The sequence below is a fragment of the Clytia hemisphaerica genome, unplaced genomic scaffold (genome assembly GCF_902728285.1).
Source record: "Clytia hemisphaerica strain Z4C2 unplaced genomic scaffold, Clytia hemisphaerica genome assembly, whole genome shotgun sequence".
In the NCBI taxonomy this organism is placed as follows: Eukaryota; Metazoa; Cnidaria; class Hydrozoa; order Leptothecata; family Clytiidae; genus Clytia; species Clytia hemisphaerica.
This window is the reverse complement of record NW_027103507.1, coordinates 834,392-848,815: the sequence shown is the minus strand read 5'-3', so window position 1 is coordinate 848,815 and position 14,424 is coordinate 834,392. Positions and strand designations below refer to the sequence as shown.

Here is a 14,424-nt window from a genome sequence, read left to right as displayed (position 1 = left end):
GGGGGGCACTCAAGGTAAAAGATGTACCATACGTGCAGCCCTTAAGGATATATTTTTCAAGCTTCCCAAAGTGCACTGTAAGGGTCGAAATCAGCAAAGATGAGAAAAATTGCACTCTAAGGGTGTAAAATTTCGAAAACCTGACCATATTTTGCCTGAAAATGGTCAAAAAGTTTCAAGAAAATGCACCATAAGGGTCGATTTTTCGCTCAAATTTGCTCAAATTTGCTCAAATTTTGCAAAATTTTCTCAGCACTGATATGAAAAAAGCTTTAGCACATCTAGGAGCTAAACTGGTAAATCTTTTGTGGTATGTTTTCTTTCTTCATTTCAATGGAAACTAAACAACCTGGATTTCAGAAGCATTTTCTGGGAGGACAGAATAGAAAATTGGATGTGATTAATCATTATAGTTACATTGTAAGCAACAATATACTAATATCTATTTCTCTATGTTTTTTTTGGGCAGTAAATATAAGAGTAAAATGTGGTAAATAAAATCAAATACTGGGTTTTACAATGAAACTCCTTAGATCACAAATTGATTTTTAAAAAATTCTTGCAAATAACAAATACACTTTCAATAACAAAAGTATTTATCTATAAAAACACCAAATACATCAAATTCAACACGAATAAAATTTAAAGTATCTTGTATTTAAAATCTACGAGCAAACATTTGTATCAAAGGGCTCTTCTGAAAGATTTAGTGTGCTATGTCAATAACTGTGAGGGGTATGACCTAATGTTGAGTATTAGCATAAAACAAAACAAAGACATTTAATAAAAGCAAAGAAAAAATAAAAATTTTAGTGTACAATATTCCATATTTATAAAAAACCTTTTTAGCAATATAACAAACATTCTTTTGATAAAAAACACGCTCATCCAATCTAATGAAATCACAAACCAATAATATTTTGAACCTAAATGGTAATGTTGACTTTAAAATAATTAGATAGTTTTACTAGAGATTTTAAGGCTGCAAGTTGTAGAGATCCATCTCATAGATTTGAAAAAATGAGTATACGAGAATAAAAGAAAAAAACAAACAAACAAAATTAAAGAGAAATTATGAGAGTGGATATAATTTAGAAAGTGCAACCCATTTTAACAAAAGCATCTCTAATAGCGTCCCTAAATTCTTCATGATGTTGAATGATTGCCAAAACATGTCCAGCATCAATGGTTCGGACCTCAGTTTTATGGTTACCATAAACATCCATTGGTGTGACTTTATAACATTCTCTTGGTATGTAACGATCGTGTTCAGCAGATACAAAGATAATTGGAGAATCTTCATGTGGTCTATTGTAATGCGCTAAATGAGTAGCTTGATCCATGATAGCAGTCATGTAGTCTATAGTCTCTTTAGAAGGTTGCTTACTTTCACTCTCGTACGGCCATATCAATTCTTTCAGATGGTCAAAATTGAAATATTTCGTAGTTGAATTATACAACTGTGGTACGGTGTATAGATATTTCATTAAATCCATTTCCAAAGAAGAGGGACCGATCTTTTTACCTTTTAAATCAAAGTATTGGCCTAATTGGACATTCGAAAATAATGATGTTACACTGTTATACATGCCTGACAGTGCAGACGTTTCTGTAGCAGCCGTGGAATCACTTTTTGGAGCTGGTGGATGATTATCATTACCATAAAGTGCGTTTTCAATGTAATGATTTTGTAGCATCTGTTTAAAAGCTTCGTCTTTCCGTAACATTTCATTATATTTTGGATTTGTTGATAGTTGCTTCTCTAACACATCCCAACACACAGCATGACTAAGGACACCCTGTTAAAATTTTAATAAAATAAATATTATCAACTCTATCCAACACTTTTTATCCATCACTGTTGCAGTGATGATCTGATGACCTATACAATTTTAAAAAAGTGTACCTAAATAAAAATGTTGAATAAAAATCACAATATAATTAATGCCTTGAATTTTAGCCCATTAGTTAATGTCATTCAAAAAAAAAAAAAAACCCGCATAGATTACTCTTATTCTTATCCAAACTGATCCAAGAATACCCTTGGTTATAACAAAACGTTACCATAAAATCAACCATAAGATACCTCAGTAAAGGCTGGTCCTGCAGATGTCCATGAAAGACAAGGTACCAAGGCTATCGGTTTATGCCAGCCAGAAGCTGCAATAGTTGCCATGTGACCACCCATCGAGACACCAGTAATTCCAAGGGGTCCATAACCTTGCTCTTCACACCAAAACAATAGCGTACAACATTCCAACATAAGAGCTGCACCCATTACAAAGATATCTGATACATGGTTGACAGCTGATCTACTTTGGTTTTTTGGTTTGCGATATCCGTAAAATGGATTTTCAAGAATGATTGATGCTATGTTGTAATCTTTGGCAAGTGGTGCAGCCATGAATTGTCTTCTACGCCAAAAGAAATGATCGCCCGTTCCAGCAAGTTGGATGGTTAGAGGTTTTTGTGTATTCCAGTTGTTAGGAATGACTAGCTGAAAATGCGCAGTTTCACTTTCCAGAGGAAGCATCTTTGGAGCAAGCGATGCCAGGGGTGATCTAAATTCTCCTTTGTATACCGTCATGCATGAGTTAAGTTTCTGCCCTTTCGACAATTTGATGTCGACAGTTTGTAAAAAGTGATAAACATCTTTCATCTGATTTTTATCGAAAACAATCTTTTGTAGACGGTTGAGTTGTTGGTATGTTTCAATGTCTCCCCATCCATGATTGAAAAATTTCGTCATGTATTGTGTAGCTGATCGAAATATTTTATCACTGCTTGCATTTCTAAGAACTGATGTTACCATTGGCATTGGGAAGATATTTATTTGTTCTGGTGTTAGTTTTGTTCTATAATGAAAAGATTTTTTAAAGGTTAAGACATAAAAGCTTTTAGTATAGAGAAGCCCCTCATTTAAAGAACTTTGACTTAAAACCCTGGTAAAACCAGTTGAGCCTTACCTCATCCCAATTAACCTTAAACAAGGGTTTTAAAAATTCTAATTTCTGTAATCACAAAAACTACATGGACTATTAGCCTTTATTCATAGAACCAAAATTGTGTCAATCAATGTTTACAATATCAAGCCTTTGAATTTCAATGGATACTCAAGTAGAGCAGGAGGTTCAAATTAATCATATCAGTATGATTACAATTTTACCAAAAAACAAGTGATACTTTTATGGACCTACCTGGTTATGCATTTAACACATTATAAATAATTGATATCTACGTGAGTGTGACCATTAAACAATCATTCAGAACACAAATAGTGACAATCTATTAAAATTAGTCGTTTGTTTCTTATAACAAAAACGTTTAGGAACCAAAATTTCATGCTCTTGAAATATTCTTTCATATTCAAGACTTCGCGAGCAAAAAAACATATCTCATCAAAAAATTGAGTAATTTGGCTAAGAACATTGATGTATGCTTATTAATAGCGATTCTTATAGATAAAGATGCGTTTTTTGAGCTGAAAAATTCTTTTTTTACAAAAATCTGCTTGAGCCATCTTTTACCTACTTTCATGCAAAAAGTCAGAAAAAAACAATAATCCAATATTTCACAAAGTCATAAAAACCCTTTTTTTAGCCGTTTTTTAGCTGAAATTTACCTCAGAAATTTTTTTTCAAAAAACGAGCTCCGTCACATTCGAGGGTTTATAGTTATGCATCTTTGTGCAAAAAATCATAACGAATGAAAGAGCCAATCTCGAGAAAAGCTAATACCTAAGTAATTGTTAATGTGCTTATAAAAAAATATCAAATTTGGCCAGTTTTTCTATAAAAACACGCCAAGCAACCAAAAGTTCATGTCTAAACACACATATTCTTCAAAAGTAAGCCCTCATGAGCAAAAAAAACATCTATCTCATAACAAAATTGAGTAATTTGACTAAGAACATTGATGTATGCTTATTAATAGTGATTCTTATAGATAAACATGCGTTTTTTGCGCCAACAAATTTTTTTTGCAAAAATCTGTTTGAGCCATCTTTTACCTATGATGGTACCCTACTTTCATGCATAAAATCAGAAAAAATTAATGATCCAATTTTTCACAAAGTCCAAAAAACCCGTTTTTTAGCCGTTTTTTGGCCCAAATTTGCCCAAAAGATTTTTTTTTCGAAAATCGGGCTCCGTCACATTTTGGCCACCACCATTTTTTGCACCATGAATCAATCCTGAGAAAAGTTGGTAACAAACGAACGGACGAACGAACGAACGGACGGACGGACGGACGGACGGACGGACGGACGGACGTTAATTTATAGGACCTCCACCGGGGTAGGTCCAAATATATAGGTCTGTTGAAAATGACTTCACATAACACAAATAAAAAAGCATTGCTCTAATTAAATCTTTAAATTTTAAGTTCGATATAATAAACATGGGATCATCCCCCCAGGAAGATGGGGGGGGGATCAGATTTTGGTACTAGGGGGGAAGTGAAAATTACAAGCTTCATGGGGGGAGAAATACAAATGGGGGGTATATTCAGTCCTCTGCCTGGTGGGGGAATCTATTCTCATTATTGACTAACATATTCAGTAAGGCCAGTAAGAGACTAGTTGTTCGTTTTATTAGGTTTATTCCCATGTTATAAATATATTTCTGAGACTTGATTACTATTTCAGCTATTTCAGTTGTTTATTTAATTGAATATTCAAATATTCACCACCTGTGTTGGAACCTATTAGAACTATATACTAGACAAAAAAAGATTTATTCAAAATCAGGGGGTAGAAGTATAATTACAGACCTTCCTGGGGGAGCAATGAATTTTAAAGATTGGTGGGGGGGGAGGTCAAATGGGGGATTTCGGCCTCAACTAGGGGGGACCAAAAAGCTGGAGGACACCATGATAAAAGAGTATGAAAGTAAACCATAGAGAGAAAAATTATGAACAAGATTTCATAGTGGCCGTTCCCCTCTTTTAAGAGTTGAGGGGGATTCTTTTTCCCAGAAAATTGAAATAGGGTGGAAAAAATCCTTTTTTTAAAATCCAGGGGGGGCAAACAAGGTAGAGAAAAAATTGCTTCAAACAGCAAAAGGAGTAAAAAATCTGTAGGAAATTTATTTTTTTCTTCTCTTGTTAAGCGAAATAGTTAATATTTCAAGTTGCTACATTATTAACTCTAGTTTTCAAGTGGGCAACCTACACTGGTCATTTTAAATTTTCAGGAAAGGACACTGTCAACAAGAAGATATATAAATGGTAAAATCTATACACAAGGTTTTCACTGAGATCAGAATGATCTCTTCCAAACGATTCCTTGAGGACTATCGGGTGCGCCACAAAAAAGTTTCTCTCTTTAAAATTTTAATATATTTCTAATTATCATTTTTAATGACAAAAACGAATGTACTGATGTATATCATGTAATTATGCTTCTGTTTAATTTGATAGGTCAATTTTTAACGTGTTTGAGCATATTCCGAAAGTAAGTTTTTCATTCGATTGAGCAGAACTTTTGATCTAATGAATTTAATTTAATAAATGACCTCATCAAAAGTTTATCTTTCTTCTTTCCAATGAAATAGCATAGGAATGGCTCTTTTAAAAGTTTAAGATTTCAAGAAAATTTGTTTCAAAGAGAGAAACTTTTTTTTGGCACACCCGGTATTTATTAACAACTGAATGGCTTAAGTTAAACACAACAAAAACTATATATAAAACTCAGTGTTGCCACAATGCACTAAAGCCAGGGCCAATTAATTGTTTGGTTCGTGTCCTAGAAGCTTGGAAAAATGGGTCGGTCGGTCGGTCGGTAGCTAAAACTGGAACCTTTTTTTCATTTTCTCACCAAAAACCTCAATTTTTGAAATTCCTCAAGCACAGGTATATGTACCCCAAAACCAACACTAAATTTCTGACCTAAATAATTATTTTTTGGGCTGCCTTTATCAAGAAAATTGTTTGATGGTGCGAGGAATCCCATGAAAAGAGTTCTTCCTGATATTTTTCAATGATATATGTTAGATTGTTTTTATATCATTGCTTTTTAAAAAATTCACTTTTTTTGAATAAGTACCTCAAAACCCACATTTATATTATTGACAATATCTTTAAGTCCACTGGGTCAATCAAGGTAAAAATTTGCACCTGTACATCTAGGTAAGTTTGTCGTAGAACTATTCATATGTTGATAAGTGAGTCTCAATATAATTACCTATTACACCACAGAACCCACAATAGATGTACCTCAAAACCCACAAGGGAGTCTTGCAAATTATTTCTCCCCTCGTTATATTTCTACCTGAAACTTTTTTCAAGAAAGTTACAAAACATCCGTACATAGTTATTTATTGCAAATGATAGAAACTTTTTTGCATTGTCTGGATAGGGAATCAAACTAATTTAGGCATTAATTGAAGCAAATGAAACTATTATTTACTATGAAAAGAAGACTTTGCAAAGCATTTGAGGTTGTTGAAATTACAGTGCCACAATTACAGTTAAATCTCCACCATGAATATTGAAAAGCTTAAGAACCCCTTTTTGATCCCATGCAAAAAATAAATCGTGAGGCTTTTATGACTATCTTGGGAGAGATATGGCCTAAATGGGCAGATAAAGATACATTAGTTTCATGTGCCAAGGGGGTTGGAATAACATCAAGTGGATTGAGCGTAAACTTCATGCAGCAAGATAAGTTTGACAGAGCAGTAGCATGTATACAAGAAGAAATCCCTCCATCAACATCTACATCGACTCCAGACTCACTCATCATGTCTCCTTCTGACAAATAAAAGCTTCTCGTGATTATTGGAAGGCTAAATTTGACCAGGCTCAGTCCCTGATAAGGGAGATGGCAGAAAGAAGCATCCAACTGGAGGAAATTCCTGGCCTTCTGACAATAAAAAAGGTTAAGCAGAGATCCCACTGGCATTTTTGAAAAAACATGCATGAAAAAATGCCAAAAAGAGCAGAAAAAAATGCTAAATAATGCTAATTTTAAATGGAAAAACATGAAAAACATGCTAAAAAGTAGATTTATTTAAATCAACGAAGTCCCGTACCTAAAAACAGTGATGTAGACATGGTGAGAAATCGATTAACAATTTTACCTTAGTTTCCCTGAATTTTCTGACTAATTTAGGTATATACTGTATAACTCGTACAGCTTGTACAATACAACACTTATACAGCAGTGTCAACAGCCTCTTTATTGCAAATTATGCTCTGGTGAAAATTGCCTCAATATCACAAACATAAGTAGAAATCATTTCACTTGGAATTTATTAATCAATCAAAGGCTGCAATTTAAAATGTAGCCCACCATGGTTGGACAATAGGAAAAGTTTATGATTTTCAAGATGCAAAAAAAGTGTCTTTTCAAGGGTGGAAAACTAAATAGAAAATAACTGATTGAAATGTAGGAACAATATAACTAAGAATCAGGAAAATGTGCATAAGGCAAATTTTAGCTTAGGGAGCCCTGTTCCTGAAAAAACCAAGGTTGGCCCCAAAGGAGAAATATTTAAAAATCATGTATATCCAGACACTAGAATACAAGCTATAATCCGGGGGGGGGGGTAATAGGGTTGGCGAATGAGGGGTAACCGACCCTTACCATCCGCACATAACCATCATCCATTTTTGCCTAAGTACCCCCCCCCCCCCCGGGCTATAAAGCAAGAAACATTTTAAAAATTGGTGCTTTAAAAAACCCTGTGTTTTGCCGAGGTCATGGACCTGTCTAAACCCTGCAAGAATAATGAGGTGGTTCAGTGACATGTAGTCTTGACAAAACTTCCAAATATTGGCTACTTGTTTTATAAAGTAGAGCTTGAACGGAGAAAAACATAGTGTGCAGAGGGATCTAAGCCCCCTATTTTTATTTCATCCCCGTATATATATGTGTATCCCCCTATTTAAAAAAAATTTCGAACCCGTGCTATTGACAGTCCACCAGTCATTCAAAACCGAAAGCATTGAAATTTGTATTAAAAATTATATGAAATAAAGAGTTTAACATGGTGCCGCAGGCAAAGATTACACTTGTTTTTTAGTTGTCACATACCAAATATCTAAATCAATATAAATAATGATAGATGTCTTGACCAAAAGTTGTTATCCCCCCTATTTTTTACTTTACCCCCCCCCCCCCTAAAAATCTTAAACCCCCCATTTTTTCGGGAAATCTCCTACCTCCCTATAAAGCATTGGAAAAGATGGACCCCCCTGCCTGACACATCCTTGTTTTAACATTTCTGTCAATGGTATTTATTGAAAACTTAAGATGATATTTAACGTTGCCCACAATGGTTGGGCAAGTGAGAAAATTTTAGAGTTTTGGGGGGCTGAAAGTGCTATTTTGAGCTATCTTTAACAATGAATCTGAATATCAGGACAGAAGAGACAATATAAACAAAATTCCCTAATGTTTCTCTGAAAAACATGCCAAAATGATCCGAAACATGCTAAAAACCATGAAAAATGCCAAATTTGCAAAAATCATGAAAATCATGAAAAACATGCCGAGTGGGATCTCTGGTTAAGCCAAATGAAGAAAAGAAAGCAACCACAACTACAAGGGTGACTCAGGTACACGACTCAATGAGGGCTGAAGATGTAGCAACCAAGGTTAAAGAAATCAGGGATGAGAAACTGAAGAAGGAAACTGAAAAAGAAGAAGCAAAGAAGAAGAGAGAGGAGATCAGAGAAACATTCATCAAATGCAAAAGCTTAATGTATCTGTTTACAACAAAAATGCTTGGCTTTGGAATTAAAGCAGTTCCCAGTATGTCTATGGTTCTTCGTTCAGTTTGCAGCAAAGCAAGCTATAAAGTTAATGGAATCAAACCACTGATGATATTACCAACCAAACAACATTCAATCTCTAAACGATTGTTTGAGGAGGATTCGTCTTCAGATGAGGAAGGTGAGGAATTTGAATCTGAAGGAAGCGAAATGTCCGAAGATGAAACTGATGATGAAAGCAACATCCAAAAACTCAAGAATTGCTGGAAAGGCCTAGCACCGCCAACAAAAGAGACTGGTAGATGGTATGCTGCCATCTACACCACCAAGAAAACAAAAAGGTTGTATATTGGTCGTTTGTTGAAGAGATTCTTAAAAGATGAAGATGGCGCTGTTGACTCAATTCAGTTACACTGTCTAAAGCCTAAAGTTAGGAGTGGCACTGTTCTTGAAAACACCCCAGACCATCTTCCAGATATAAGCATTTTCCCAGTTCATGACATCATAGCTGGGCCATTAAAGGTCATTCCCATTCGAGGAAAAAAAATGAACATTCCAGATTATGATTTAATTGAAAATATGTTTAACAAAGTATCAGGACTAAACCGTCTAGCTTTAGTAAATATGATGTAATATCCATACTTTTTTAAGCTTTTGAGTTATATATCCTAAACATTATTGTTGTATTTTTGCATAGTTTTTCTTGAAAATGTTTCACAAAATTGTATTCCAGAAGTATGTTTGAGAAATAGATAAATATTTTTGTGTTCAACATCAAAAAATTCTAAAACTCACAATTTTTCTCATATGTACCTCAAAACCCACAATTAAAAAGTGAGTTTTTTGAGAGCAATTAAAATAAACACATTGCTTACAGCACTTAGGACTTTTTTCCTATATTTGTGTTATGCCTAGAGGTAATAGAAAACCAAAGATTGATAGGTTAGTCAATAGCAAGTGACTTATCTGACCATTTTTTGAAAAAAATCAAAAACTTTGAAGTTAGATTTCTAGCGTTAAATCTTGATAAAAAACTTTTACCTCATCAATAATGCTCAATTTTGTTTTAAATAATAAAGAAACTATTATGCGAACATAATCTTAAAAAGTTATGCTGATAAAAACATTTTAGATTTTTCTAGAACTCCTGAAATGAAATTGTTGGTTTTGAGGTACCTGTGGGTTTTGTGGTACATATACCTGCAATTGTGCAATCCTGGAATCCAACCGTGAATGTAAAGAAATAGCGTAAAGCCCAGATCCACAAAGGCACACGTCGCGATTGCAAGATAGCTTCTAGTTGGAGATTAAAAGGCGTTGTTCGCAGCGTGTGCTTAAAGGAATACAGCTGTGACTCTCTGCTTTTAGGTGCTAAATATTTGTTTTTAAGTATGGGTTACACCGGGACATTTTCTGTGCGCAAAGTGGATGTTGTTTATAGAAGAATCAAAGCAATCAGTTAAAAAGAACCACAGAGATAGTAGTTATCATTTGAAAAAGAAGGTAAAATTTTTTTGATTTTTTCCAACTCAAAGTGGAACACTTTTTCTCAAAAATTTAGAGTCGGTGGGAGGACACAAACCAAACTATCAATTGGCCCTGGCCTATTTAATACAAGCGGCGATGTCAATCGAACAACTTTGAACAAAAATTGCAATCAAACAAATCAGAGGTAATTGAACACAATCAAATAATTGCGATTCGATTGTTAAAGGTAATCAAATCTCAATCAAATGGCCGATTCCTGGGTAATATTTGATTGTGTTCGATTACATCCTAAGTAAGGTTAGATTGGTTTGATTAATAGTTAACTATGTTCCATTGCGCATTGGTATTGATTGTCAATTACATTCGATTAATCTTCGATTTTGTTCGATTATGATTGTGTTTGATGAGTTTGACTGTGATTGAATTAAATTGGATCACTCTGTTAGAGCTTTTTAGCGTGGGCGGCCGAGCGCTTAAGTAACGTACGAAAGTGAATAAAATCTAAATCAATCGAACGTAATCGAACATAATCAAATACAATGGAACGTAATCGAAGCAATCGAGTGGCAAATCCTGGGTAATATTCGATTGCGAATTGAAATTGCGAATTTGAATTCGAATATTTGATTGTCATTAAAATACAATTAAATCAAATCAAAAATGGTACAGTAGCCTGGATATCCAGGCTGTAAACTATTTCACAGTCTAGTTATAGATATTTTATCTTCTGGTTTAAGGCCTGGTCTCCCTAGAGCGTTTTACATTCTCAATATGAGAATGCAGTCCGCTTGCTTGCACTCACTTCGCTAAAGCCGTAAGGGCCAATCTACACAGCGTGGAGCAATTCTAAAGGAAAAATAGGATAGTCCTCCTGTTGCTAGTGAAGATAGGGCTTTCTGTTACGTGACACAAGTGTTTCAACCAGTATTCCAGCGAAGCCATATTTTGGTTTGTACAGAAATTTTGCCCGCTCAAATCAAAACAACAAAATAGTCAAACTCACTAAAGCAAAACATTGCCGCCACGGCATTTCCCTGGATAAAAATTCTGGTCACGTGACCATCCGTGATTTTAGACCAATGAAAACGCTTCATTTCCCCGGATTAAAGTTGTGTCTACACTAACACGCGGGAACTAGCTAGAAAAAGAGAGAAAAAAACGGGGGTCAAATTAAATTTTTCTCCCTTCTTGCGGCAAACACAAAAGACTTTAAGAGCCCATTTATTTAAGAAAGGGGTGTTATATCATAAATAAATTTATGTAAGTAAGTGATATTTTAAGTAATAAGTTCATCAACAATTTTATTTTGAAGTTTGTTTTTATTAAAAATAAAACCCCCGTGCTAGATGATAATTTCATTTTCTCAACTTATGGACCCATTTGGAAGTATTTGTAATACAGATCATTTGGTAGTGTAGTTGCAGCCTATACAAGAATTGGAATCTAAAGTCTGAAGTCGTAACTCCTTGCCAGTGACCCCTCAGAGAAATTTTTAGTTGGCAGACACTGACTTTAGATTGGTTTGGAAATCGTTTTATTTTGAAATGTAATCTTCACTTTAGATGAATACTTTTATCTATTTCAGTACGATCAAAAGACAAAATCTGAGGTCAAATCGCTGTAGAGCTGACAATTAGTTGGTCTTAAAGCGGCTGTATTTCTTTGTGTGTTTTAGTCAGAGAGTTGTTGTAATACAATTTTTTGCTCAGAATTTCATCCTCTATCAGATGGTACCAATCATTTTCGTTTACTTTGACTTTTGAAAATAAGCTATTTCTCTACCCCTTATTTTCCCTTGCAGTTTTGCCTATGGCGTCACTATTTTGGTCATAAAAAAAGTTTTCCCGGGCCTAATCTGCGTCCTCCCTCTCAAAAATATCTTGTAATATACTGTTCTTTGGAATAGACTAAAAGTGGCTATGTCGTACCGTGAGTGGTCCTAAATCCGACAGCCCTGCCTAAATCCGACGTGGTCTTTCAAAGATACAAACTAAAATAAAAAAAACTTTTTGCTGTGACGCAACGAAAATACCAAAGTGTCAACTAAACTGGGAAATTTGATACAGTAAACCAGTTGAACCAAATAATTAACAATAATTGCTTCTTATACGAAACATAATTTTTTTTGCAATATGTCAAACATCATAAATGATAATAAAAGGTAATTACATTCAGACTTTTACGACTCACACTTTTTAATTACATTATTGACATTGCCATCTTGTTAGATGTTTTGAATTTGTTTTGAGAATTCTTGCAATAGTTTTTCGTTCAACTTGGAGAAGGAGTGTTTGTAAACATAGAATTTTTTTTCATAACCCTTATTTGGGGGGTCGGAATTAGGCAGGGCTGTCGGATTTAGGACCACTCACGGTAGAAAAGATGTCACGGAACCCAAGGCTTGGTCCCCTACTATAAGGAGTTCCACCTTACTTTTTTGACTTTGTCCAGGTGATGTCTTCAATTGAATAGATATTTTGCTAGATGCGATATCATGCAGTAAAGCTTCTTGAAGCTTAAATTCTTATATCAGGATTAGAAACTACCGTGAGATTGGGTAACTTGCATCAGTGGAGGCTAACATGCATAGCCCTCAAATGAAAGTCCTGGCTGGTCATTAAAATACAACTATGCAGCTCCGCTCTACAGCTCTACTTCTTACTCTCAGAATTTCATGCTCTTCCAGATGTTATCAATCATTTTCGTTTATTTTGACTTTTGAAAATCAGCTATTTCTCTACCACTTATTTCCCTTGCAGTTTTGCCTATGGCATCACTATCTTGCCTTGGTCATAAAAAGTTTTCCCTGGCCTAATATCCGCGTCCTCCCTCTCACAAAAATATCTTGTGTAATAAATATAAACTGTTCTTTTGAATAGACTTAAAATGGCTAGGTCGTAGAAAAGATGTCACGGAACCCAAGGCTTGGCCCTCTACTATTAACCCTTGTGATTAAATAACTTACTTTACTTCCAATTGTCAGTGGCAGATTGTTGGTTTTGATGTTTTGAGTTGAATTTTACTGCTGCAGGCATTTTTTCCGCCAACTTCTGTCGTTACCCTCCCAGTTCACTGGACGACGTCTTACGGTCGAGAGACGGCTTCAAAATGGCAGCGCATAAGAGGTAAAAGGTCTTGTTTTTAAACTTGGGGACGCTTTTAAATTCGAATTCGAAGGCGTGCTTCGGTTCAATAACTATTTCAAGCTGAGAGATTTACAGTTGTTTTTCAAAAACGAAAGTCATGGGCCTCTTTCACGAAAATAAAATCAACAAAAAGCTCCAAAAATTTCCAGCGCAACGCTTCTTATTAAAATGACCACGGGTACATAATACAGTCTCGAGTCTGCTAAATTGCGTGGGTTGCGTGGGTGCGTGGGTCAATATTTTTGCGTGGGTCATTTTTTTGCGTGGGTGCGTGGGTCAAAATAATTTTTGCGAGGGTCAAATTTTTTGCGTGGGTCAAATTTTTTGCGTGGGTAATTTTTTTTGCGTGGGTCATATTTTTTGCGTGGGTCATATTTTTTGCGTGGGTCATATTTTTTGCGTGGGTCATTATTTTTTGCGTGGGTCAAAATTTTTGCGTGGGTCAAAATTCTCTGTAATTCGAAAAAATGCCTTCCCTTGAAATTCGAACTGGTCACATCCAAAATGTTGGATGTGTTTTACATAACACGTTTTGGTTTATTTTGTTTATTTTGTATAGCTGTACAGTTCCGTATTTTCTGAATATGGTGAATTTGTTCCAATAAACGAGGTCGGAAAGAATGTTTCCAACAGGGGAATGTCTTTTTATAAGTGGAATTTTCCCTTTTGGGAGATTTCGTCCAAAATTAATACTGTAGTTACGTTTTGTATATACCTATAAATGGCCAAAAATATGTACACAATCAAGCGGCTTTATATTTTTAATTCCGCTGACTGAGCTTTTATAGCTTCTTATAGCACGCTTTAATCTTTTGGGTTTCCTTTGAGTGTTAAAGAACAAATTAAATGGCGACAAAATTTTTCTACGTTATATTCATTAGGCGACTGATTACTAAACAGTTTAATCGTTGTCAATTATTTCGTCCACCCCACTTGTAATTTCTTTGATTTAAGTACATTAAAGGCCAATTTGAAAAATTGGACGAAATAAAGACGCTGTACTTATTTTTCAAAGCAAGAGAAAAAGGGATGAAAAAATTCAATAGAAAGGAAAGAAGCAATGAACGGTCATATC

The 14,424-nt window shown here is 34.8% G+C and overlaps 1 protein-coding gene across 1 annotated transcript; it reads right to left on the bottom strand.

Annotated features, from left to right (window-relative positions):
* Positions 1–407: 407 nt before the first annotated feature.
* LOC136798915 (protein ABHD18-like) lies at positions 408–13,276 on the bottom strand. The gene is made up of 3 exons (XM_067055585.1): positions 13,169–13,276; positions 2,087–2,855; positions 408–1,799 (listed from the first exon to the last, which is right to left on the bottom strand). The coding sequence occupies exons 2-3, from the start codon at positions 2,816–2,818 to the stop codon at positions 1,092–1,094; spliced, it is 1,440 nt and encodes a 479-aa protein (XP_066911686.1). The 5' UTR covers positions 2,819–2,855; positions 13,169–13,276; the 3' UTR covers positions 408–1,091.
* Between the last annotated feature and the right edge of the window lie 1,148 nt (positions 13,277–14,424).